The sequence below is a fragment of the Anomalospiza imberbis genome, chromosome 10 (assembly GCF_031753505.1).
Source record: "Anomalospiza imberbis isolate Cuckoo-Finch-1a 21T00152 chromosome 10, ASM3175350v1, whole genome shotgun sequence".
Lineage (NCBI taxonomy): Eukaryota > Metazoa > Chordata > Aves > Passeriformes > Viduidae > Anomalospiza > Anomalospiza imberbis.
This window is the reverse complement of record NC_089690.1, coordinates 25,870,983-25,898,013: the sequence shown is the minus strand read 5'-3', so window position 1 is coordinate 25,898,013 and position 27,031 is coordinate 25,870,983. Positions and strand designations below refer to the sequence as shown.

Sequence of the window (27,031 nt, the reverse complement as noted above, 5' to 3'; positions counted from 1 at the left end):
GCAGGAACGCAGGTGAATCCCTACTGCCAACACTGCCATCAGCCCATTACACACTTGTGGCTGAAACATGGTTCCATTCCTCAGGGCTCCTGCCCTGGCCCTTTATCTGTGCCTTAACAAGTGAAAAAGAAAGAAAATGCCAGACTCGGCTTAAATGGAGAAGAAATAATTGCCCTGTAAATACAGATTTGTCTCCAGCCTTTTTATTTATACAAGGATTCAAAGAACATATTTCAACTTTAGATAAACAGTGCAAGAGAGTTACAAGTACCTTGGTAACAGAAAGAAATAGATAACTGTCCAGCTATGCTGATAAGTGAAATAATTCTTATTCCTGCAGATAGAAATGCATCTGTTTAAAGCAAAGGTGGACTTTAGATATTCTGCTATACCTTAGCCCCTACCAAGCCCACCAGAAAACAACAGGCAGCTTGTCATTTGTAAATGAGAAGTAGCTGTGCTCTCAAAGCCTTTTGAGACCCTCACCATTGTTTAAAACATACACATTATGGCACAAAGAGCAGGCTGAAAGACAGAGACACTTGGAAATCCACCATTCATGGTTCTCCCCTTCCCAGGGACGGGGCCTTTGTGAATATTTTTTCCCTTCACCACTACCCCCTCCACACCCCTGTCAAGTAGGAGGCCTTTTCACACCAGAACACGATGGATCACCATATTGATAACATGGAAGCAGATGTTTCTCCCCAGCCAGCCCAGTTCCTCAGAGATCCCCTCATGCAGCCAACCCAGAGCAGCCACCAGCCCCGGGGAGGTGTGTCACAGTGTTTTCCAGCAGGCAGCAGCCCAGGAAATGTCATTTATAAGCACTGAAAGGCCCCAGGTTCTGCACCAGCCTGACCACAGGCTCGGGACTTGTCTGGACCTGGGTTGTTTTCAGCTTGTTCAGCCACACCAGTGGTTGTTTAGTCAGCAGTAATTAGAGTTTGCTTTAGTTTAGAGTTGATGTCCTGGGGGCTTTCAGCCATTTCAGCTCTTGGGGAAGGTGGCATGGCCAACCACAACCCCAGGCCACTTAATGGCAGCAGCTGGGGAAACAGCTTCAGGGCAAGGGAGAACAGAAAAACTGAGTAACCAGGGACCAACAAAAAGCAGCAGTGTAGGCTGACCATGGGCAGATGTAAAAATCAACCCCAGCGGACACAGGGCCACCACCACCGTCGAGCATGGCTGGGCACAGAGCGGTGAGGGCCCCTGCACTGCCCTCACCTCAGGCTGCTCTCCTGGTCTCACCCTGGCCTGGCTTCTGGAAGGTGGAAGCTGCCACCCTCAGGGTCAGGAGGGATGTGGAAGTGGGTGCTCAACCCCAGCCAGCAGGTGAAGGCTTCAGGAAGGGTTTCCCCTGCATAACAGATTTTACTGTTTCTTTGAGGTTTTGTCTTATTAATTTGCACTAACAGTTTTTTTTCCTTGTAATAGAACCACTAGTTTGGGCTATTAAATTGTTAAAATACTAACTGGATAATCAGTAAATTCCTGGCTTTAAGATGTGAAGGGGCCCATAAGAAGGTTTTGAGGATAAGAGGCAGACAGCAAAAACTAATTGCACAGAAATGCAAAGTGACTTTCAAGCTCCCATTCTGCAAAGCAAAACATTGACCTCAGTATCCATGTGTTAAAGCCCCAACCCAACTGTGTTTAGATGAGGATACAATGTTTTAATTCTTCCCCCCTCCTCCCGGCTTTTTTTTTTTTTGCTTTGGATGTAAAGTTTCTGCAGGATTGGTTCTGGGGATTGTTGTAACTGAAGGTTAGATTTGTATTTGCAATTCTGATTAAAAGAGTTAAAAAGAAAAGATAGGAGCTCTTTAGAGCAGTAAAAATCACGTGAAGTAAATAAACCTAGACAAAACCACTGCTTACATTTATCCTCTCCAGGGTTCTGATGGGTGTAGTGGGCACTGTCTGTCCTTCAGCCACTGTCCAACACCCCAGTGTTCATTTCTGACATCCGGCCAGATCAGCTATGATTTTGCCTTTCAAGGTGAGGCCAAGGCAGAAAGGATGCACAGTCGGTGACATTCATCACTGTAACTTGGAGAGGCTGGTCAAAGCTGGCCTAAAATCTCTGCCTAGTCTGAGGCACCCTCAGTGCCACCACTGTGCCCCAGGATGGGCAGGAAATGAACTGGCTTTCAGCATTACCTTGCTCATGTCCTCATCTTCCCTTAAATTGCACACTTCAGAAACTGCATGTTAAAAATGGTGTTTTTTCCCCCTTTCTTATTAAACAGCCAAACCTCAACCCCATAATGTTTGCTCAGCCCAAAGGCACATCTCCTCTGGCAAGACAGAGCAGAAATGCTCAAATGCTGTGCAAGACACAGGCCCAGCTCTGCCCTCCCTCTCGCCTCAGCCTGTGAAGCTCAAACCCAACCTGTGCTCTTGGCCCAAGCAGTCACAGTGACTGTGTTGTATCCAGCATCTGCTACACCTGCGGCTCCAGCCCACGCTGCTCATCAGGCACAGAAGCTTCTGGAAGCCCCAGACACACAGCCCTAACAAGCACAGACACTCCTACAGCTACAGCAGGACATTTACAACTTCACTCACCACCCCAGTCTCAAAACCTGGCACAGAGCCCACCCCACCAAGCAATCTGGGGTTAGGGCAGCTGCCCCTATCACCCAAAGGCTGGTGAGTGGTGGGACAGGGCAGCAAAGGGTGAGCCTGGCCCTCCTCCAAGCCAGAACAGAGCTGCTGGTGGTGTCTGACCCACTGGCTCAGCCTGTGCCTTCAGAGGTTAGGGAAGGTGAATTGGATGATGGGGAACAGGGAAAGTGGGAATCCATTAAAAACCTACAGTACAACTGAAACAAACACCAAAGGTAAAAAGAAATCCCAAACAAAATGTTTCCCATTCTCACATTCCCCCTGGTGGGTGCTGCCTTGAGCCAGTGCTCTGGGTAGGGCCCATGGTGATCCCCACCAGCCCCTCTCTGCCCTAAGGCAGCTGCTGGAAGGGGCACCACCAGTCCCAAAGCTCCAGTTAGTAACACGTCCCTGGTCTCTTATTACCAAGAAAAAACGGATTCCTGTCTATGGCTGGGGCCTGAGAAGGAGGAGGCAGCACAACTGTCTGTCACACAGAGAATCCCACTGTGTGTATTTGCATCTCTCTGTTACCTACAATGGTACTGCACTGCAGGTAGAAATTGGACCATTGTTACTTGGGTAAAAAATGGCTTTCCAACTAGCATGCAAAGAAAAAGTACCCCAAACCCCAACCCCTAACACTCATTCCCAGTCACATAGATGTAGGAAACCTACATTTCAAATTGTCGTCAGCTACGAGCTCTAGTCAAGAAACCCACTTGTGACCTTTCCAAAGAAAAAGCGAGTTCTGCATTTTTGGGTCCAACAGCCACTGCCAAACTCTTTCAGTTCAGCCCACCAAACCTGCTCACGCTCCTACGTACAGCACTGGAAGTGAAGGGCCATCTCTGCCCAGCTAGGAAGCACAGAGGAAGAACCCAAAGAGCCCCTGAATGCAGCACGGGAGCCGTGCCGAGGATCCCGGTCTCTCGGCGTTGGAGTCGGCGCTGCCCGCGGCACTGGCGCTGTCGCTCCGGCCCGCGCTGGGGAACAAGGGCAGGGCAATTGCATATTCCACTGGAGGCAGCAGCACAGCTGCCCTCGGAGGGCTCGGCCGAGTTCCCCTGGAGCCCTCTGCAAAGGCTTGCTTCAGCCCCAAGAGCCAGTTTGTGGCAATAACAAAAGTAAAACAATGAGGTATGGAAAGAAGGGCCCAGCACTGGGGAAAGACCTAGAAAGAAGAAATCAGCTCGAGCACTGCCAGAAATAGCAAACCTTCTGAAAACCTTTTTCTCCTCCTTTTTTGTTTTTTTTTTTCTTTTTTTTTTTTTTTTTTTTGCCAAGGTGAATTAAATATGTCCTTTGGTTGGTTGGTTGGTTGGTTGGTTTTGGCAAAGTGAAGCCCTCAGCCGCAGTCTGTTTCCTTGCTGTGCCAGTGAGTTACCGCCACAAGTGCTGCGCGGCGATGACAGCCACCGAGAGGAGGAGGAGGAGGGAGGCAGAAGGCAAAGATCTGCTGCTGGCCCCATTGACGCCGTGTCCAGACTGCTTAGGAATAGCGTGTGTTTCTGGCTGCCTGGTGCTGGGGCTCTTAGAAAGTCTTTTGCCACAGACGTCATCAGGACAGCTGTCCCCGCTCCCGGAGCCGCTCATGTCATCACCTGCGCAGAGACAGTCGTGGGGTGAGCACAGACTGCTTTCCTTAAGGTGGGCAAGGCGCTCCCCTAGCTACAGCTCCGGGGAACTCTGGCCACCAGCCCTACCCTGGCCAGTCCCTCCTCTCCACATCACTCAACGTGGGATACAAGCTCATACTTGGCCTCCTGCTGGCTTTAATCACCGGCTGCTGCAGCAGCTGGAAACTCTGGAGCAGACAGGAGCAATGGCCCCATCAGCAGGGCTGGGAGAGCAGACAGCCCTGCAAGTTTCAGTAAGGCACTGGGAAGAGTACAACCTCCAGCCATTCCACAAACTGTCTGCACTCAAGCAGCCCCTCAGCAGCTCCAAGCCAAAAGCCAGGCTGCCACAGACGCTCCCTGCCCCCAGGCCCCACAGCAGCCTCTGCAGGGACACCTGTGCAGGCTGCAGGGACACCTGTGCAGGCTGCAGGACTGCTCACTCCCCTCAGCCCCCCTTGAACCTCTCTGGTTGTGCTGCACTCACTCGTGTCTTGGAAATCCACATCGTTGCCGATGTTAGCGTTGCCCAGGCGGTTTGTCATGATCTTGAGCTGCATGATTTGCTGGCGAATGGTCATATCTGGCTTGGTGATGTCCACCTCCACCTCGGGGTTGTTGATCTGGTTAGCCAAGCCATCCCCCATCACTTCGGGCAGGTAACTGGGAAGGAAGGCAGAAGGTTTAGATGTCTCCCCCTCAGCTCAGCTCAGCTCTTCCTACAGACACCAGGGATAATCCAGGCTCTGTGAACCCCAGAGAGGCTGCACTCAGTGCCACTGACTTAGGGAACAGCCTCTGCAGCTGGTGTTTGCTGGGCAGCCCAGCTCTCTGGATGGCCAAGCCATGCAGCCATGGCCAGACCCCAGCAGAGGGGTCTCAGCTTGCAGGAGGTGGCTGGGTGGCCTTGCAGCACCCCTGTCCCAGCATAGGGAGGGATTTCCTCAGGAAAGACAGAGGGCTTGCTCTCAGGCAATGGGCCCGCAGTGACACTCTGCTATGGAAAATCTCTGTCCATATGGAAGGCTGAGGAGCATGTTAATCCCTGCTGGGTTAAATCCTGTGGAGACTGACACCCTGGGACCACTGAATGGCCCCAGCCCAGTTTGACCAACAGGCTCCCAGGGAAGCTTAATTAGCTGGGAGCTGTCAACCAGAGCTGCACTGCTGCCTTCACAGTGCCCTGGTCCTCCTGCTCTGGCAGATCTGGGACACTGCTGGCAACAATGTGAAATATGGAAGAACTGAAGGCGTTGACTTCAGGCTGGCAAAGCCAAGCCCAAGAGGACTGCAGAGAGAAGAGGAGAAAGGTGCATGTCCAGCAGCTGCCAATCTCCCTTCAGGAATCCTTTAAACTCAGCTGGGCTAGGAACTGCTTCTGTAGCTGTTTGGTGTCACCCAGGTGCCCCCTCTGAGAGCAGCATTTCAGAGCAGGTGTGGATAGAGGGATGTGTATACAATTCTCTGCAGCAGCTCTGGAGCTTGTGTGGTAAATCCAGCCTTGCTGCCTTCTGAGTGCATGTGAAATTGCAGAACAGCTTCCTTAGTAGAAAACTACACAGTTATTTCATGCTGAGTGCATTTCAGTGCTTAACCCTCAACACCTAGCAAAATTGACACCAGGCTTGACATTCCCAGGTCAACGAGGTTTTCTGGAAATGCAGCATTTCTATGGACAGGCACGGACTGCTCACTCTGAACAAGTAGGGCTGGCTGTGATGACATGTAACTGCCTTTTCAAACCCTTCCTCAGCCCAGACTGGTGCTCCTGGCACCGTGACCCACTCCATACCTGCCCTTGGTCATCCCGTTCCAGCATTTGTCATCCGACACTGAGCTGGCCATTACTTTTTTGCTGCACAGGCTGCTGGGCAGGGTGATCCAGTATGTCTTGAGAGCTGTCAGATTCCCTTTGGCATCTAAAACCTGTAAGCAAAGAGGATGCTCAGGGTCACAAGAGCTCTGGGGTGCCCCAGGGTGGAGGAAAGTACAAGGATTCTGCATATTTTTTGTTTTACCATGACAAAATCTGTTTTTATGCAAAATAGGATGTATTGTCAACCTTCCCCTAAAGACCAATCATTAACCCAAGTGCCCAAGGCTAAAGGTTACATGCCAAGGACTGTTCCAGTACCCAAAGACCAACAAGGACAAGACCATCAGACTAGGAACCTTTTCAGGTAAGTCTGGCACCAAATCTCTGGGAAACTGGTTAGCAGCAACACAGACCCAACTCTGTGCAGAGGCAAGAAGACCAGGTCTGCTTGGGTTACACCAGCACTTGATGATCTGATCTTCCTCAGATGTGCAGCTCAGCAGCCCCAGAGTGGTGTGACCCGACCTGCAGGGTCCAGGAGCAGCTCCAGACACAAACCCACCAGCATCTCCAGTGCCTGTGCAGAGGATTTGGCTTCCAATGGCACCTTCCCCCGTCTCTTCTTGTCCTCACTACTGGAGCCTTTTGTGCTGATTTTAGGATTTCCACAGCCTTGGAATACCTGAAAAACAAACCAAACTCTCTATCCCATGTTTCAATGCTATTCCTTTAATTATTTAACACTCCACAGTTATGGGGGTTTTTTTCCTTCTTAAGTATGTTTATCCTTCCTATTGCCAAGATTCTCAGAGATTCTGGCTTAGTTTCTACTGCCAGATGTGTTTTCAGCACATTGTAACTGGTTTTGGTTACCACTATCAAGCAAAATATTCAGCAGTAACACATGTTTTTGGATGAGTCACCAATATTGATATTAAATTATTTATAGCAATTTTATCTGTTCTTCTTATGACTGGAAAATAAAATCCTGGGAAGAAAAAGATGGGAGTTGCTCACGCTCATTACATCAGTGGTGTGGGCTTCAAGACTACAGAGCATGGGAGCTTCACGGATGGACAACAGACCAAGGTGGGACTATCCCCATGACTCCTGCAATCAACACCCCCACTTGGGAAATCTAAGTGCCTCCAACAGGGCACTTCAAGGACAGCAGATGTGCCACAATCTGTCAGGTTGGATGTTTCAGTGGCCAATGAGGCAGCAGAACTGATTTATCTGTTATCTGCAGGTACCTCCTATCATCCTACCTACCTACCCAGGTGAGCTTTGTAGCCAGAGGGCAGCAGAAACACTTGGAAGGTACAAATCCTCCTACCTGGCCTCTAGGGTGAGATGAAGGGTGCCCTGGAAACACCTGCTTCTCCCAGTCTCTGCATCACCAGTGCAGGCAGCAACACCTCTGCTGCAGATCACCAGGGCTGGGCAGCTGAGCCTCACTGGTGGCAGGAGAGCTCAGAGGGCCAGGCTGGACAAAGCATCAGAGGTCAGGAGGCACTTTGCACTGTCACTTGGAGTCAGAATACGCCAGCCTTTACAAAGGAAGCCACCTGATTTGAAAAGAGGGCTCCAAGCTTGTTGTGGTTGCCAGGGTGCTGTCAGAAGCTATTGATAAACGTGACTCTGCCTGGTGTCCCCTTAAAGCAGAGGAGGTAGGGCCACAGGCAGAGCTCTGCTGACACAGCTCGTGCCACCTGCTGAACGTGCTGGCTCGTGCACTCTGGCAGCCAAGTGCTAGCCTGGCCAAGAGTCCCCTGTCCGTGTGTCTGAGGGACACTCGGCCTCCAGAGGCCCCTCCTGGGGTGCCCTGTCCCGCCGACCGGATGGATCTGATGACTCCAGCACTTCAGCACCAAGCCAATTTGTTTGTTCATCAGTCTCGTTTGCTCATCAGTCTCGTTTGCTCTATGCAAAAAACCCACCCTGAAAATTGCATGTAGAGCATTTTCAGCTTGGTTCTACCAAAACAAAACCTTGGTTTAACTGTTGTATCTTGCTGGACTATTGCTGGCCCCTTCCCAGGAGATAAAAGTCTGGGGAGGTGTCCAGGACAGTGGCAGCTCCAGCACAGTGTGGTACCAAGGCGAACCTCTGGCCACTCTAAACGCTTCAGGTGAGAAATGCACCTGTGTTTTCTACTGCTGGAGAAAACACAGCTCCAGCAGACTGAGGGATCAGTGGTCTCCTGAATAATGAGAGCAAATAGGCGTTTGCAGCCTCTGACAGCTCCTGCTGCCTGAAATCCAAGAGAACCACAGGGAGAAAGGGAAGTGTGAGGAAGCAGGGAGAGGGCTCTGTGCTGCCCTGGACACAAGGCTCGGCACCACAAGTGCTTCTTTAGAGCTTTACCCAGATCCCAGGACAGCGTGGGACTGAGGGTGGCACTGGGGCCAAGGGCCACTCCTGGCTCCTCTCAAAGAAGGCATTGTGTGTGCAGGAGTGCATTCCTTGCAGGTGGCTCAGGTGCAGCTGCAGGTTCAGCTCCGGTGCTGAGCCAGAGGCTGTGAACTGCCCACCCTCTGCATAACAAAGGGCACAGAGCATGCTTCGACTGTGAGGGGATAAAAGCCCAGGGGTTCCTTTGCTGTCCTCAGAGGCACCAGCTCAAGCTATTTTTGTGTTACTGTGCTGTGAATAAATTGCTTTATGGATGGAGGGATCTGAGACTGCCGTGGGAAACCTGGGATGGAACCGGCAAGGAGACCTGGTCTGGCTGTGTGAGTGGGGTGTGCAGGAGTCAAGGGGGAACCCGGGGGTTGTGACCTGCCACTCCCAGGGGCTGCAGTGACAGCGTGATGGTGGGAATGTGGCTGCCAGAGTGCCTCCTGACCGATCAGACTGGGAGGTTACCTTAAAAGCAGTGCCCTTGCTCTGGGTCATGCCCTCGTCTCTGAGATGGGACAGTCCTGAACTCATCTGACAACAATATCCTTCATCTCATGGCTTTGCCATGCTCAAAACCAGAGCCCAGAGCTTGGCAGCTCCTGTCCTCTGCTAGCTGTGCCACCAGCAGAGTGCTCCATTCACCTGGTCACCAGGTCATACTGAGGAGCTTATCAAACATGTTTGGTTGCTCCAATCAAACACCAGTTAGACTGTTTAGCCCCTTTCATTTCACCAGTTTTACTGTATTCCCCTTGGAAACACCTTTCTTTGCAGATGATGCTATGTTTTCCCACACCATGGATTTGCTTTTATGTGGAAAGCCTCAGTCTCACCTAATGAGGGAAGAAAGAACATTGCCTTTCATGTCAGAAAAGAAACCTAACCCAGTGCGAGGATGCACACGTCTGTTAGTACTTTGATGTATGCCAGTGAATTCCTGTTTGCCAAGCAACACTTCTGGCCCTTCCCTTATCCAAAACCCAGTTAGAACCTGTCCCACTTCTTTCATCTGCATCTCTGCCCTGACTGTGGGATAGCTGCAGGACCTGGGGAGTGTCTGGGCAAAAGGCAGGAGCCCTGGAGGGCTGCTTTTGCTCCCAAAGCTTCTCTTACCTGCAGCTACAGAGGTAACTGTGGTTAAGTGGATAAATATACTAAAAATAGAAGACAGACAGAAGAGACCTTCATGATACATACTTCTTGGAAGACAGGTGAGCCTCAGGAGAGCCTGGTTTGTACTCTCCAGATAGACTGCCAGATTGCAGCTCTGTCCCATGGTTCCACCTGACAGCCCAGTGTTTCCACTGCAGAAGATCCCCTCGAGGAAGGTTAAAGCAGCTGCCTTCTGTCACTGGGGTCTGTGCACTTTGTGTAAATGCCTCAGCTCAGCCAAAACATAAGAACTCTTCAGCACAGAGGGCCCTGACTGCAAGTGGCACATGCCCCCTCCATCACTGTGTATGCAGTCCCACCTCCTGTGCCTCCAGCCCAAAGGAGGCCGCCTGCATGTGGCAGGGAGCAGTATTTGGAAACACCTGCAAAGGTTTTTGCCTGTGTCAGATGGGTGTTAGGAAACAAAGTAATTTATTGTTAAAAGAGTGGGCATTTGCTCTCTTTCACTCTTCATGTCTCCCAGTTCAGCTGAAGAGTGAGCACAAAAGAGCACCTGGTCCTGGCAGCTGCACATGATGTGTCCTCAGGCAGGCCCAGGCACACGCTCCTACCTTGCTCGTGATTGAGTCTCTGTTTTCCTGCAGGTTAGAGATGGCTTCAGCGATCCTCATGTGGATGGTGCCTATCACAGTGTCCACGTTGTAGGGTCCGTCGATCCGATCGGCCACCCCGATCAGGGAATCTGGTGAACAAGGCAGGAACAGCTCTCATCATCACTCTGGGCAAACCAAGGCAAAGATCGGCTCATGCTGGGTGGGAGAAGCTGCTGGGCCCTTGGCAGGTCTCCTTGTTGGGAGACACCTCTCCATTTTCACCACTGCCCAGGTGCACACTTGTTTTCCCTACTTTATGTAGGTAAAGCCACTCTCTGTGGCAAAGGAACCTCCTGCAAATGGTAAATACACTTTGGGTAGAGTGTTCACCTACAGTAACCAGCATTTCCCTGGGTGATACAGAAAGGAAAACCAGAAAACTGGTGCAGAATTATTAAGAAACACACAGCAATACTTAGCCCTCACCCTCCTAACTCAGTGCATGTCTTCAGCAAAGCACTGCAGCCAGGAGAAAGTGGGAGAATTGGGGTCAATAAGGTGCCAGAGGTAGTGGATGTGGGAAATAGTTTCTGTGGCAGTGAAGGAGGGAGAAAAGCAGTAATTCTTCTCACCTTCACCTCTGGAGGGACAACAGCCAGGGAGAGATCAGGCTATACAGGTACAGAAGCAGACCAGTATGCCCACAACTAACTGGTAAACAGGACAGGGAGTGACTGAGGGGGCCTCAGCTCTCAGTTCCTCTTGGAAAGCTCTGATATCCAAGCACTCCTGCCTGCCTGGAAGTTCCTGCTTGGATGGCTGCTTTGGGACTGTGCTTGGCTTACTGTTGGTTTTTGGATGGTTGGATTACTGTATAGAATTTTCTATAAATCCATTTCCCACAGTTTACAAAGAATTACCAATCTCTGCCTACCCCCAGAGACAATTCTCAACACTCCAGTTGGGTCTGAAGCAAGGACAGCCTATATGCTCTCAATATAAGGGGGTAAATTTTGGTAACTTTTTTGTATTCTGGGAAATAAAATCTCCTGTACACTGAAGAATTTGCAGTTTAATTCTGCTGCCACTCAGGGGTTGTGATGTCATCCTTGAGACTGTGTATTTCAGACAAATAGTGCCTTGCAGAGGCACTAATCTTGAGATACAGACATTTAAATCAAAGGTTGCACCCCTAAATAGTGATAAATTATATTTGAACCACTTACTATAAAAATCTCCCTTAATTTGACCTGCCCTAATTTGTCAAACTGAAAGAGTAACTCTGTATTTAGTGTAACAAAATCATCTCTGGCTACACAGAAGGGCCTGGAGAAGGGTGAAGGAAGGACACCACCAGTGAACTGCTGCCTTTGACTCCACAATTTGCTCCCGTCCTTGATCAGTTTGTGACCTCTGACACTGAAATGTAAAACTGCAATTTGAAAGAAGCCCCAATTTCCTCCTAGTCGACACCCTTGACAGTGTCTCTTGGGAAGAGGAAGCCAGAATAAATGCAAAATGCACATGGAATTGCTTCCCTGTCAATCAAGGAAAGCTGTACAGTGGTGTTTCAGGAGGGAGGCTGTCATCCTGCCAGGAGAGAGCGACAGGAACAGCTGCCTGGCTCTGGTCAGAAAGGCCAAAGGGCCACTGAAACCCTGGGGAAGGGGCAATTCCTCCCCCTCCTTTGCAGCAGGCTCCCAGTTGCTCCCACAGAGCATTTCCAGTTAGCAGTGGCACAGCTGGCCTGGGCACCTCTCCAGGCAGCGCCCGCTCTGCTTCCCCATCCATGCTGCAGCGTCCCTTGAGAGGCAGGTGACACTCCTTGACTTTGGTGGGGTTTTTGCTCTTAATGCCAACCCCAAGCCAGCCTGGGGGATGCAGCTGCGGCTGAGCTGGCAGCTTTGCTGGCCAGCCAGCAGCTGCCAAGGCAAGGAAAAACAAGGCCAAGCCCAAGGCCATCTCCTCTAGTGCTGCCCTCTGTGAGCCCAGACAAACACCAAGGCTCCCTCAGGTTCCAGATCACTCCAGCTGTGCAGGCACAGCGTGAGAAAGAGAGAGGAGCTTGCTGGGCGATGCTGTGTGGGCACAAGGAGGACCGAGAGCTTTACCACTGCCAACAACCTCCCTGAGCCTCCCACCGTCCTCTCTACTGGCCAAACACAGCCTCAGGGAGCTGGAGGGTGAGAGGCAGCTGTGCTGCAGCAGAGAAAGGCCATCTCACCCATCAGGTACTTCCACTCGGTGTTGAGGTCGGCCTGGTTGGCCAGGCAGCCCTTCACGACGTTCAGGCAGTAGTTGTTGCACGGCTTCACGCTGGCCATGCCCCGGCAGTGCGGGCAGTACATCAGCTTCATGATGGCACGGGTGCACTCGTGGCTGAGGGACACCTGGGGGGACAGGGCAGAGTCAGGCACAGACTGCTCAGGGGGATGGGGTGAACTCCCCCCTTCCCTGGGCTGAAGGAGCTTGCTGTGATCTGAGAGGCAGCACAGCCCCCTGGGTACGTGGGCCAGGAAAAGGCACTTCCCTTCCCACTGCCCCTCCTTCCCCCACTCTTCCTCCCTGTTGGAGGGACAGGACCTCTGGGCCAGCTGCCAGTTCCTCAGGCTGCGTTCAAAGCCAGGCTTCTGGGAAAAACCTGTGAGCACCATCCCCACTCCAGCCACGTCTGGTGGCCACAAGGACATCTCGGGCTGTCCACCAGCTGTAACCTGGACCCTGGCATAGTGCATGGCCAAAGGCCCCTGGAGCCTCTGCCATCAGTGCCACCACCTTCTGCAAGGGTCTGCTGCCACTGTCCTGCAGACACAGGGGTCCCACACAAACTGCACCTCCAGCTTCCTGGGAGGGATGCACAGTGAGGCCCTGGATGCAGAACCTTCCCAGCTGGCACCTTTGGAAAGGAGAATAGTCCTGGGGGAACACTTGCACAATTCCAAAATGATGGGCAATTGAGAGCACTTGACACAGGGAAGTGATTGCTCTCTGTGAGCACTTCAGGAAGCACAGGCAGACCTGGGCCAAGCCACGCTGTGCCAGCAGCTCACAGGCCCTGTATGTGCAGCTGGCTCTTTGCAGGACTCTGGAGGTGGCTTTGCCACCTTTAATTAAACCACCCTGGTCCTGCAAGCACAGAGCCAGCACAGGTGCAGAGCCCAGAGAGCAGGGCCCCAGCCTCAGCAGCACAGCAGTGTCCCCCCAGCCCATCAGCCACGGGCCAGTGTCCCCCCAGCTGCCGTGGGCAAGGGCTGGCAGTGCCCTGAGGGGTGAGTGACAGCCTGGCAGGCCCTGCAGGGTCCTGGCAGAGCTCCACGTTCCCTCTTGTTCTTTCTCTTTTGTGGTCATTTTCCGTCTTTGCTCAGATCCATTTGCAATTCCCTTGTAAATCTTTAAAAATAATTTACAAAAGAGAAGATGAATGTCTGTATGAAGTCTCCCTTGGTTCCAGATACTTAACACTCACAAGGAGCTCAGAGGGAAGAAAAGTGACAGAAGGGGGCAAATCTTGAAAGGAAAAATCCTTGGGCCTCCAGCTACAGCTGCAATGCTGAGAACTCTCTTTACTACTTGTGAAAAATACTTTGAATGTGGCCTTCTGGGGGACTCCAGAAGGATTCCCTTCTGAGGTACCCTTGGGAGAGTGTGAACATGCTGAGCCCAGCACCAGAGGTTGTATCGGAGAAAATCCCTAAGCTTCCCCCTCCTGAAACTGCCTGTGTGGAAGTGCCTTGCTTCCAGGAAAGCTTGGAAAACAGGTGCTGGATGGTGCTGAGGCTTCACTGGGCAGGAATGCACTAAAATAACCTTGTGAGAAACTTCTTCAGGATGAGGACAAAAATTTCTAAGTTTCAGAGAGAGAATCCAAACAGAGCCTGCTTCCCTGGCCTGGCAGCCCAAGGGGACTGAGGATAAATCTGTGGCTAGAGAGGCTGAGCCTGGCAGGAACCCCCCACACCCCAAGCTTCCCTCAGCCTCCTGGGCCAGCTCTGGGCCCTGTCCTGGGCCAGCTCCTGCAGGCAGAGCCGGCTGCCATGTGGCTGTGCCACCAGGAGATGGAGGCTCTGTCCTGCCACACGGCCACGCTTCATCACAGTGCAAGCGCCACTGCCTCGGCACTGCAACAAAGCACAGGGACAGGCAAACAAAGGAGGAGCTTATTTTTCACCTCAGGGTTTGAATAACCATGGCTGAATAGTGCCTGAAAAGACACCAGGTAAGAGCACAGTGTATGGTAGCACAGGCTGTAGCTCCAGACCTTCTGAAACCAGGGCACTGACACAAAAAGCAGGGATGCAGATGGGAAAGGAGCTGTGACCTCCCCATCCCCGGGCAGAGCAATCACCAAGATGACACGGTGACACTCACAACCCAGTCTTGTAGCCTGCACAGGCCATCAGCTCCTGAACACAACTTGGTCCCTGTGCTGTCCTGGCACAGCCCATCCCTGCTCAGCCTGCTGTGGCCATGGGGCACTGTCACCTCCCACTGCACAAACTGGGACCCGGGGCACAGCTAAGTCCTGAAACGTGGGGCTTCCCACAGCCCTGAGGGAACCAGAGCATCATTTGCCTTTCCCACACATCCCTGGCTGCACTGCGCAGACTTTGGGAGTGGAGGGAGATGAAGTGGCCTGGAAAACAGGAACACAGCTTTGCCTGCAGGAAGCACCCCTGAGGTGGTGTGGGCCAGCCCCTCCAGGCAGAAAGGACAACCACCAGCAAGGACACAAAGCTACTGATACCCTGCCAGAGCCCGTGGGAGGCACTGAAAGAGGCAAGAGACAGATTTTGGCTTAGAAAAGTATCTCCAAGGCCCCATGCTGCAGAGAGCTGCCTTCTGTCCTCCTCTCCATGCCACTGTTACCAGCCACTCTGCCTGTCATCAACCACACTGCCACCAGCCACACCGCCCGTGTCCATGCCCCTGCAGCTCCTCTGCAATGCTGCCACCTGCCTTGGGGCAGTGGGTGCAGGCAACAACAGCATCTGAGCTCAGTTTCAACTCCTGAGAGCATGGGAGAAAAAAAGAAGTACTTCTGCACCTCAGTTTCTGGGTGCCAGAGGGTGCACTGGCAGTCTGTGCCTCTCACAAGGTGGCTTTGTCTCCTGGAGGACAGTGCAGTGTCCCAGTGCAGGACTGGGAGCCTGGCCCCTGCTCCCTGCCCCACAGCCTCTCTCCGAAGAAGAGCAGGTGACCATCCATCACCAGCCATTGCTCTGTTGAATCTGGCAGGTGTCAAGTGCCCAGCCTAATCTCTTGGCAGAAAGGATAGATGTTAATTTTTGCAGGTACATGACACCAGGCTCCACTCCCTTTCCCCAGAGAAGGACTCCAGCCTATCCTGTTGGCAGCAGCAGTCCTTTGCCACAGGCTGCCGAGGTGAACTGAGGAAAAAAAGGGTAAGAGAGCAAGAAGAGGAACCACACTGAATATTTTCTCTGTGTTTTGCTTGGCCAGAGCTCAGTTTCTCACTGCTCCACCCAGCCCACGGACTACTGCTCCACAGAGGGCAGCAGAGAGTGAGGGCTTGGGGCTACCAGAACCCCTCCCAGCCCTGATCCTGCACCATCTCCTTGGAGCACGTGCAGCATATTAAGGAACAGAGTCCTTCAAACATCTTGGGGTGCTCATGGATAGTTTGCTGACGTTAGCTTCCAGTTTTTTTTGGTTTTCTTCATCAATGCTGTATCCACACAGGGCAACCCCAGCCCCAGTTTGGAGGGGCTGAGCTTCCCTCCCAGGATATGGATCCAACAACACAAGCAGGGGAGCACTGCAGCTGTCCTGCCTCTCTTGGGCACAGCCAGGTCCAGCAGTGCTACTGGGGAGAGGAGCTCCTCGGGCTGAAGCTGTGGGGACACACACCCTCCCTCCCTCTGGAAGGCAGCTCCTTCTAGAGGGACTCCCTCAGTGGGAATGAAGCAGTTGCTCCAGGCTGGCAAAGGCAAGACCGACCTCCACCTGCACGCTGAGACATCTTCACCTCCCAGTGCTTCTGCTTTCACCCCTCAGCCTTCACAGGAACCTGAAGCATTGAGTTCCTCCTGCCCAACAGCCAGTGGGTGCCAGCTAAGACCTGCAGGGAGTCCCTCAGCTTCCCAGCACAGACCTGCAACAACTGATGCATCCATGAGCAACATCCATTCACCACAGGCGGCCTGAGGGCAGGACCATGAAAAGTCCTGCAGATGGAGTGGAACCTGACCAAACTGCTCCAGCTTTCACTGATCTGGCACAGCGTGAAGGTGGTACATGACAGAAATTGATTTCTCTAAGTGCCATCAACGTGGCCCAGCCTGTGGCTGGTTCTCCTTTAAGGAGGCTTTAGTGGCACCTATAGTCTTTTCTTAGCTCAGTGACCTAGAAACTGCATTAAGATGTCAAGAGAACATGCACAATACAGTGGCAAAGCCATTTTCCAAGAATCTGAAGAAAAGATCATTATTATTGAGAGATATGGCTTGGAGCCAGGGCACTCATTCAGTTGTCAAAAGTATAAATAAAAATGCAAAATAAAGCTAAGCTCAGCTTAAAAATACATTGATTGTACGTCACTGCTCAGCTAAAATCCACATACTCTATTCTGATCACAGTGACATCCACGGGTACAGTCCTTTGAAGTGTAAGCCCAGTGATGAAGCGATAAGGAAAAAATGCTATCTTCTAAGATACACCCAAAATAGGGGACAAATCTTACTGAGCAACAAATAATTTTAATTAAAACTACTTTACAGCTGGGGATACAGTAGTAGCAATGAGGTAATGCAAGGGGAACAGGTGGCTGCCTCATAAAAAGCCCAGTCCCACCACAAGCACTGCCATTTCAAGGAAACTGTCAGCAGGTCCAGCTCTGTGCTTTTCCATGGCCACTTTCCAAAGCCTCATGTGCCCATGTTTTGTCGGTGGAGCCACCCAACCAGATGTGAATTGCTGGAGGCAAAGACCTTTGCAGGCTGTCCTGCCTCCTGCCCTGGGGCTGGAGCTCATCACAGGTTCTGTGAGCTGGGATTTGCTGTGTGACTCCCTGGCACGGTGTTTGCTCAGCAACCAGCACAGAACAGGCACATGGGGAGATAATTTGACAGAAAATTGAGAAGATATAATTCTCTATTCAGAGTGGCATCAGTTTCCTTAATTTTTCCTCCTCCTGAGCAACATTCAAATCAATTACAGTGAAATTAATGACTTTCACAAGCCATTTGCTGAGAGGATGGGCTGGGGGATTAGGCACTAACAGGGCTCCTTGCCACCCCCCAGCCAATTTAGAAAACATTCAGTGTAAAAGGCTTTTAACATAAAAAAAAAAAAAAAAAAAAAAAAAGGGCTCCTGCCATGTACTTTATATGTACTTTATTACTTTATTAACATGCTTTCCAAGCAGAGAATCACAGAAACACAGGAGGCTTGAGGATAACAGGAAGTCACCAACTCTCCCTCTGCTCTTCAGGAGGGTGAAGTTATCCTTCACAGCACCTAAACACAACGTTAGAACAATTATAAACTTTCTGAAGCACAAACACAGGGAGGACAAAGTACTTGCAGACAGGGCAAGCACTCAGCTCCAATGCATGAGACACCCCTGCACGGGCACCCGAGGGCCAGAGACACCTGAGTGCTGACAGCTCTGGGCACGGCCAGGCCTTTAGAGCCCACAGGACACACAGCAGCACTCTGGCCAAAATGGGCTAGATTTCTCCAGAACAGAGGGGAAAACCTTCCCATCTTTCCTCTATGCCTATGAAGAACAAATCAAACTTGTGATTTTTACGTTCAGCCCAAGTTACCCATGTTTGCACACCGACAGATGCTCAGAGGTAACAAGAGCACATCTTCTAGAACCTGGAACACTTATTCCTGAGCCCCAGCATGGTCTGTTCTGAAGCTCCTACCCAGGTTATGTGCTGATTTTCCAAACAGCACCCACTGATCTGCAGAGATCTTTTAACAGTGTAAGCTTTGGTGCAAAAGAGGGGTGCAATTCCTCCTGACCCCAGACCTTGCTGAACCTGCAACACTGGGAGGGATTTTACTCTTCTAAAGTGGGACATTGTTTGAGAGGTCTGACAGAAGAACAGGGGGGCAAGGAGGAGAGGCATTTTCTGTCATTATCCTAATGCCTAGTGCTTCAAAAATACTCAAAGCCTCCAAAAATACCCTGAGCTATATCAGGGCACGAATGGACCATGAAAGTGATGATCTGACTTGCACACAGCTAAAAGCTGCTATACTCTCCTCACTCCTAAAAACATTTCTTTATATAAGTAAATTATTTCCTGAAAAGGTGTCTGGAAGGACCACAGTGTGGGATGCAGAGAGGAAGGCCTCAGGGAACTGTGGCTGAAGAGGCATTAGTGCTGGGACCAGCTCTGTCACACCCTGCAGTTACAGGGTCAAGCAATGATCCTTCCTGCCCATCCCAGCTTCCTGAGAGCTGGAGAAAAGTGGAGCTTTAGGAAACCACAGGTATCTGGACAATCCTTCCACCAGTGGCAGCACCAAGCTCCAACCAGAGCAGCACAGTGTGTTTGGGCTGTGCCTGGGCACAGAGCCTGGCTCCAGATGCCTTCCAGGCAAGGGACTGACCCCAGGGCCAGTGGCAGGGCTCCTCTGTGCCCAGCAGGAGATGGCCAGCTCTGGCACCCAGAGCCTGCAGCCAAGCTGCAGATGCTGCTTTTGAAGTGCTGGCTTCAAACAAAGGAAAGAAAGGGAAAAAAAAAAAAAAAAAAAAAGAAGAAAAGATTTATCCGACCCCCAAATCCTTTCTCCTTTTGAAGCCTGGCTTAAAAGCAAATGAGAACCTGCAGCCTAGTTGCAATGTGACTGGACTCCTCGGCCTTCAGGGGCCTTTAAGTACATCTGAAAGGCATTTAACACCAATAAAATAAGTGGAGCTCTTGCTGGTATTTTTCCTACCCCCCTTCTCCCCTTGCACACTCCCCCCCAGGCTGCTGTGAGCCATCTGTGCCTTCCTTCCCAGGGGAAGCAGGGTTAGGTAGAGTGGAGAGATTCAGGGATGGAGAGCGAGGCCAGCCTGGGTGAAAACTCCAGGCTGCTGGAAGTGCTGCCACACCCTCACCCCCCCAGACTGTCAGAGGGACAAGGGCAGGGCAGCTGATGGAGGCTGAGCTGGTCCTTAACACTGCTGGTGGAAGTGATGCTCTGTGGGCTCTAGTCCCTCTAAAATCTTGCCCAAGGCATTGCGAGGGTGGCCTGCAGGGAGCTCTCTGTGCTGTGGTGTTGGTGTTTCCCACACTGACCACGTCCCTGCCCTGTGGCTGCTCTCCCATTCCCTTCCTGGCTCTCGTCTCCCAGGAGCAGTGCAGATCCAAGGTGGGCACTGGCACCCGTGGTTTTGGTCTGATGTTGGGTTGGTTAGGGTGAAACAAAATACCTCCAGGTGTGTCAGATATCTGTCAAAATGTGCCTGCACTGACTCTCAGGTCTGTTTTCTCAGGTAGAAGGCCTTGCTGTTTGAATGGCCATTCTAACCTTCAGAAGCACCAGTTTAACCCAGTGACATCAGGCAATTCAGGTTTCCAAAGCAAGGGATGCTCTGGAGCCAGGAGGCAGGAGCACCCAGAGCTGGAGACCTCCCCAGGGCTGGGGCGGGAGCAGCCCCAAGGGCTGAGCCATTCCTGGCACCTTCACTCATGGGAATTGTAAAGGCAGGAGAGGGAAGTTCTGCCAGCTGTGAAAAACCCTTTTTGGGGCAATGTCTAAGGGAAAGCAGGTCAGCTCTTCAAGCCACAGATCAGGCTGTGTGTGCTGGGAAAAGGCAGGTATTCAAAGCCACTCCCAATTACCCCAAATCCGAGCCTACAGTTGGGATAAAGTTGTCAGTGTGAAGAACAGCAGCTACAAAAACAAGTCAAGCACAGGAGCTGATCCTGCTGGGCCAGCAGTGAGGAGTGCTCCTGAGCTTCCAGTGGGATGCCCAAGAGCCCAGGAATGGGCTCAGAAAGCCAGCCTTGCTCTCTTTTAGAACAAATCAGCACTCAGAGGAGAAGTTTGTGTCTCACAGGGGAGCTGGCTAGCTCTGTGATCAGAGCTATCTGCCATGTGGCCATTTCACATTGGGAAACATTTCACTTTTACAGTCTCCCCATGGAGGGACCCTCTAACATTATGATCAAAACCCAGAAGGGCTGCAGTGTTCTTTGCACCTCCACGTGTGTACTGGAAATGTGACTGACTGGGCAGTCAGTGCCCAGTTTCTCTGGTGACAGGAGTGGGAGCTGCAGGTGTGCCCAGCCCTTGGCTGGTGCAGGTGAGCTGCTGTGGGGAGGACACCCTGCTCCCTCCACCACATGGTCAGCAGCTGCCTTGTGCATGTTTATGCCAGCCCTGATGTAATTAGCACCTTGTCGTGTGTTAAATGAACCAAGCTTTCCCATTTCTCAGAGTGAAACCCTAAAAGAAACAGCTGCAGGGCTGACAGAAATATGATTCTTTCAAAGTCTAAGGAATTGTATAATCACTTCAGTCATTATTTTGCATCTTCCTCCCATAAATGCACAGCCACGAGTCCTTGGAGCACCGTGAGGTTTAGGCCTTGCCAAGCCCATCATTCAAGATCCATCAAGTTCCCGAACCTGTCAGAGATGAGGGGCAAGGAGGGCACAGACACAGTGTGCTGGGGGTGGCCGTGCTGGGTCTGGTGGCACAGGGAGGGCACAGAAAATGCCAAGACAGTTCAGAGCCCCTGCTGCTATCACCTTTCTGTGTCCAGTGCTGTGCTGCAGGAGGCATGTGGAGGACGGAGGCTGCTGCCAAATCTGTGCCCTTCATGCTCCAGCACACCAGAGCTGCTGTTGGGCCTGAGGCCAGGCAGACTGCCTGGGTCCAGCCCTGCCAGCCCAGCAGCCAAATGGCCATTCTGCAGACTCAGGAAAAAAAGAATTAAATATGAAGGCTAGGGTAATTGAGGCAAACTGGAGCAGCAAAACAGGGAGGAGCATTGTTTCCATCTCCCTCCAGGCAGTGTGAGGGCACTTGGAGAGGGCAGTGACAATGGCTCCACAGGCAGCACCCACAGCTAATTGGGAGGATCTATGTCTTTAGATTCCTGTCTAGTACCTAACTGCCTTCAGATATTAAAATGAGAGAGATTCACATAGACAGACTGCTGTCATGTCCTCTCCCTCCAGAGGAAAATACTGCAAGCCAACACCTGCCTGTTCCACACACTCCCTGCTCTGTTCATTTCACACAGGTATTTCCAGCTGATACAATTTTCAATCCTTTGAAAACTAGATTCAATTGACTTTTAACCACCAGGTAAATATGGAAGACATATATCTACTTTCCCGCATTATTTCTATTCTATTCAGAACACCTATGGGTTCTTATCCCTGAAGGGTTGTGATTGAAACATAATAAGGGATAGAAATACTGAAAAGTAATATGTGAAATACATAAGGATGTATTCAAGACTGCATACTTCTCATCCAGCTTGATTTGAATCTATCCAAACAAATTCCAATGTTATTACAAAATTCCCTCCCAGCTTTACATGCAGCAGTGCTGGAAAGGAGCAGTGGTGTGTGGGGCTGCAGGAGCTGCTGTACCAAGGTGTTTAAAGCAAAAAGGCAGCTGGTGGCAGGGTGATGATCCAGGGAGCACAGCCAGCTCAGGGAAAGGGATATTAAGCTCCTGGGTTTGCAGAGGGAATTGGGCTGACTGGAACTTAGATCTAAAATGGTTTCAGCTATGCAGTCTCACATACAAACTGCCAGGGACAGTTGACTGGGCAAAAAAACATGAAGCACTTCAGCAGAGGTGACACTTCCCTTGGGAAGGAAGGGCAGGTCCCAGCACCCTTCAAGGTCACCCAGTCGTGGCCAGGTCTGGGCAGCCGTGCCAGAGGCTACAAGGGCAAAAAGCAGCCAGCACAGGAGCTGCTGCAGGACCAGTCCCTGGAGGTCAAGAGCTTATTTCAGCCTGGAGCCTCAGATGGTTCACAGGAAGGGGTGTCTGCAGCACTGCAGGTTCCCACTCTGGGCCTGCAGTCCTCCTTGCCCCCCTCCCAAGCACAGCCAGTCCTGCAAAGGATCCCTGGGGCTTTTTGCACCCTGTGAACTGCTGCTGAGTCTGCAGCACTACAAACCTCCAGCACAGGCGCTGACCAGCTCATTTTTGGAAAGCCTCACCAGTGGTTTGCAATGACAGGAAGGAAAACCAAGGAAAAGCCCAGGCTGCTCCAGCAGCTGCAGTTGGTACCTGGCTGTGTGAGCTGCACCCCTGCACCCTCCCACCTGCCCTCCTGCTGCTGACACCAGCACCTGTAGGACCTGCTGCTCCCTGCTGCCACGTGGAAGCTCTGCACGACACAAACCCACACATCTCTGCCATGCAAAACCTGCACAGCTCCAAAGCCAGAGCTGGGATAACAGCCAGTGACAAGGAAATACATGTGGGGATATGAGGGCATTGCCACTCGACGCTGACGAGGAACAACGCTCTCGTAGCATAACTTACAAACACTAACACTGGCTTCTCAGGATCAAGAGGAAGTCAATTTAGATAAATGCTTAATACTTTTACAGAAGTGAAATCCTTTAAATGAATAACATGTTATTTACGGTCGTGTGTACCTGCTGCTGATGCTCTCAAAGAAGATCAGCCACTGAAAGGATGGAGGTGTCCCACCAAGCACATGGGACCAGAGTTCACTGCTCCTGAGATGCTTTAGCACAGTGGTTTCATGGGTGGGAGAAGAAGATTTTATCTTCATTTAATTCAGTAAGATAATTTTTTTTGCCTACTTCCTGAGAAAAGCAACTGAAAGCTGAAAGATAAATATGTCCTTTCAAGCTGTGGAAAAAAGTGGGTGTGAAAAATGGCTGCAATCTTAAAGGACATGAGGACCATACTGCCTTTGTTATGTTATTGACTTGTTGGAAATGCAAAGCATGTTTAGATAAACATTATTTTCCATATGTCCTATCAGCACATTCACTTAACCATTAAAAACATTTCTAAAAATCTATTTTTAGGACTTTTTAATTGGAATTTGGTTCCCAGACTGACCCACCATGTGTTTAAAAATTACTCATATGGTAAATAGGAAAGCTGCCATGTACCTTATACTAACAGAAAAGTTAAAAAAAATAAGGCTGAAATATATTGTGAAACACAGTATTGGCTAAATAAAAATGTACTGATAGCTGACTTAAACTTTCGCTGGTAAAATGAAATACAGGATTTAGTGAAAAAGCTTATAAAGAAAATAATTGTATTTTGTTTCAAACTCAAATGAGAATCAGCCTTAAGAACATCTACTGAGAAAAGGAAATGCAAACAGCTATTAAAATCGATTATTTGAGTAAGTGTTTCTTGTTTACGTAGCTGATGTTGCTTCACATCCATCTCCACTACCTTGGGAAAACTTAAAATTTAGAAACAAGAACCAGTGAAGACCCAGCAAAGGAAAGATTGTCATAATAACTCATTTTCTGACCGATGAGCAACATTAATTTCAAATTCCTTCCTCTGGCTGCCTTTGGAAATGGAACATTCTGTCTCTGCTCTCTGTGCTCGGCCGGACAGCCACAGGCTGCAAGGGGACTTGGAGGACTCTGGACCCTCTTTGGCATGCACAGGACAGCTGTCCTGGCTGCCCACGGATGCCATGTCCCTGGCAGGGGCATGCCTGTCCCCATGGCACTCTGCAGCAGAGCTGGCCCAAGGGGCCGAGCAGGGTGAGCAGCACGCCACAAACCCAGCCAGGGTCACAGCCACCACTGTTTGACACACTGCCTCTCCCTCAGGGTTTTCTGCTGTGTTCACCAAGGGCTGAGGGCAGCAGGAGGGAGGGGCTGAGGAGAGCAGTGAGGGAGGGTCTGGGGACAGCAGTGAGGGAGGGGCTGAGGGGAGCAGGGAGGGAGGGTCTCTGGGCAGCAGTGAGGGAGGGTCTGAGGACAGCAGTGAGGGAGGGTCTGAGGAGAGCAGTGAGGGAGGGTCTCTGGACAGCAGTGAGGGAGGGGCTGAGGACAGCAGTGAGGGAGGGTCTCTGGACAGCAGTGAGGGAGGGTCTCAGGGCAGCAGTGAGGGAGGGGCTGAGGAGAGCAGTGAGGGAGGGTCTGAGGAGAGCAGTGAGGGAGGGTCTCAGGACAGCAGTGAGGGAGGGTCTCAGGGCAGCAGTGAGGGAGGGGCTGAGGACAGCAGTGAGGGAGGGTCTGAGGGCAGCAGTGAGGGAGGGTCTCTGGACAGCAGTGAGGGAGGGTCTGAGGAGAGCAGTGAGGGAGGGTCTGGGGACAGCAGAGAGGGAGGGGCTGGGGACAGCAGTGAGGGAGGGGCTGGGGACAGCAGAGAGGGAGGGGCTGGGGACAGCAGTGAGGGAGGGTCTCTGGGCAGCAGTGAGGGAGGGTCTGAGGACAGCAGTGAGGGAGGGTCTGAGGACAGCAGTGAGGGAGGGTCTCTGGACAGCAGTGAGGGAGGGGCTGGGGACAGCAGTGAGGGAGGGGCTGAGGACAGCAGGGAGGGAGGGTCTGAGGGCAGCAGTGAGGGAGGGTCTGAGGACAGCAGGGAGGGAGGGGCTGAGGAGAGCAGTGAGGGAGGGGCTGAGGAGAGCAGTGAGGGAGGGTCTGAGGACAGCAGTGAGGGAGGGTCTGAGGGCAGCAGTGAGGGAGGGGCTGAGGGGAGCAGTGAGGGAGGGTCTCTGGGCAGCAGTGAGGGAGGGTCTGAGGGCAGCAGGGAGGGAGGGTCTGAGGGCAGCAGGGAGGGAGGGTCTGAGGACAGCAGTGAGGGAGGGTCTCAGGGCAGCAGTGAGGGAGGGGCTGAGGGCAGCAGTGAGGGAGGGTCTCAGGACAGCAGTGAGGGAGGGTCTCTGGGCAGCAGTGAGGGAGGGTCTGAGGACAGCAGTGAGGGAGGGTCTCTGGACAGCAGTGAGGGAGGGTCTCAGGGCAGCAGTGAGGGAGGGTCTGAGGGCAGCAGTGAGGGAGGGTCTCTGGGCAGCAGTGAGGGAGGGGCTGAGGGCAGCAGTGAGGGAGGGTCTCAGGACAGCAGTGAGGGAGGGGCTGAGGGCAGCAGTGAGGGAGGGTCTCAGGGCAGCAGTGAGGGAGGGTCTCTGGGCAGCAGGGAGGGAGGGTCTCTGGGCAGCAGTGAGGGAGGGTCTCAGGGCAGCAGTGAGGGAGGGTCTCTGGGCAGCAGTGAGGGAGGGGCTGAGGAGAGCAGGGAGGGAGGGTCTGGGGACAGCAGTGAGGGAGGGTCTGAGGGCAGCAGTGAGGGAGGGTCTGAGGGGAGCAGTGAGGGAGGGTCTCTGGACAGCAGTGAGGGAGGGGCTGAGGGGAGCAGTGAGGGAGGGTCTCTGGGCAGCAGTGAGGGAGGTTCTCTGGGCAGCAGTGAGGGAGGGTCTCTGGACAGCAGTGAGGGAGGGGCTGAGGACAGCAGTGAGGGAGGGTCTCAGGGCAGCAGTGAGGGAGGGTCTCAGGGCAATAGTGAGGGAGGGTCTCAGGACAGCAGTGAGGGAGGGGCTGAGGGCAGCAGTGAGGGAGGGGCTGAGGGGAGCAGTGAGGGAGGGTCTCAGGGCAGCAGGGAGGGAGGTTCTCTGGGCAGCAGTGAGGGAGGGTCTCTGGACAGCAGTGAGGGAGGGTCTCAGGGCAGCAGTGAGGGAGGGTCTGAGGGCAGCAGTGAGGGAGGGTTTCAGGGCAGCAGTGAGGGAGGGTCTGAGGACAGCAGTGAGGGAGGGTCTCAGGGCAGCAGTGAGGGAGGGTCTCAGGGCAGCAGTGAGGGAGGGGCTGAGGACAGCAGTGAGGGAGGGTCTCAGGGCAGCAGTGAGGGAGGGTCTCAGGGCAGCAGTGAGGGAGGGGCTGAGGACAGCAGTGAGGGAGGGGCTGAGGGCAGCAGTGAGGGAGGGTCTCAGGACAGCAGTGAGGGAGGGTCTCTGGGCAGCAGTGAGGGAGGGTCTGAGGACAGCAGTGAGGGAGGGTCTCTGGACAGCAGTGAGGGAGGGGCTGAGGACAGCAGTGAGGGAGGGTCTCTGGGCAGCAGTGAGGGAGGGTCTGGGGACAGCAGTGAGGGAGGGTCTCTGGGCAGCAGTGAGGGAGGGTCTCAGGGCAGCAGTGAGGGAGGGTCTGAGGGCAGCAGTGAGGGAGGGTCTCTGGGCAGCAGTGAGGGAGGGGCTGAGGGGAGCAGTGAGGGAGGGTCTGAGGGCAGCAGTGAGGGAGGGTCTCTGGACAGCAGTGAGGGAGGGTCTCAGGGCAGCAGTGAGGGAGGGGCTGAGGGCAGCAGTGAGGGAGGGTCTCAGGACAGCAGTGAGGGAGGGGCTGAGGGCAGCAGTGAGGGAGGGTCTCAGGGCAGCAGTGAGGGAGGGTCTCTGGGCAGCAGGGAGGGAGGGTCTGGGGACAGCAGTGAGGGAGGGTCTCAGGGCAGCAGTGAGGGAGGGTCTCTGGGCAGCAGTGAGGGAGGGTCTCAGGGCAGCAGTGAGGGAGGGTCTCTGGGCAGCAGTGAGGGAGGGTCTGGGGACAGCAGTGAGGGAGGGTCTCTGGGCAGCAGTGAGGGAGGGTCTCTGGGCAGCAGTGAGGGAGGGGCTGAGGACAGCAGTGAGGGAGGGTCTCTGGGCAGCAGTGAGGGAGGGTCTCAGGGCAGCAGTGAGGGAGGGTCTCTGGGCAGCAGTGAGGGAGGGTCTCTGGGCAGCAGTGAGGGAGGGGCTGAGGGGAGCAGTGAGGGAGGGTCTCAGGACAGCAGTGAGGGAGGGTCTCTGGGCAGCAGGGAGGGAGGGTCTCTGGGCAGCAGTGAGGGAGGGTCTCTGGGCAGCAGTGAGGGAGGGGCTGAGGGCAGCAGTGAGGGAGGGTCTCTGGGCAGCAGTGAGGGAGGGTCTCTGGGCAGCAGTGAGGGAGGGTCTCAGGACAGCAGTGAGGGAGGGTCTCAGG

At 52.8% G+C, this 27,031-nt stretch overlaps 1 protein-coding gene across 5 annotated transcripts in view; it reads right to left on the bottom strand.

Annotated features, from left to right (window-relative positions):
• Positions 1 to 1,338: 1,338 nt before the first annotated feature.
• Positions 1,339 to 27,031, bottom strand: part of GPC1 (glypican 1) — a 200,695-nt gene continuing 175,002 nt past the window's right edge. For all 5 annotated transcript variants that reach the window (XM_068201355.1, XM_068201359.1, XM_068201360.1 and 2 more), the window contains exons 4-9: positions 12,382 to 12,547; positions 10,176 to 10,306; positions 6,611 to 6,730; positions 6,025 to 6,158; positions 4,720 to 4,895; positions 1,339 to 4,217 (exon numbers count right to left, since the gene is read on the bottom strand). In XM_068201355.1, coding sequence (XP_068057456.1) covers positions 3,997 to 4,217; positions 4,720 to 4,895; positions 6,025 to 6,158; positions 6,611 to 6,730; positions 10,176 to 10,306; positions 12,382 to 12,547 — 948 coding nt within the window. In that variant the 3' untranslated portion in view covers positions 1,339 to 3,996. The remainder of the gene's footprint in view (positions 4,218 to 4,719; positions 4,896 to 6,024; positions 6,159 to 6,610; positions 6,731 to 10,175; positions 10,307 to 12,381; positions 12,548 to 27,031) is intronic.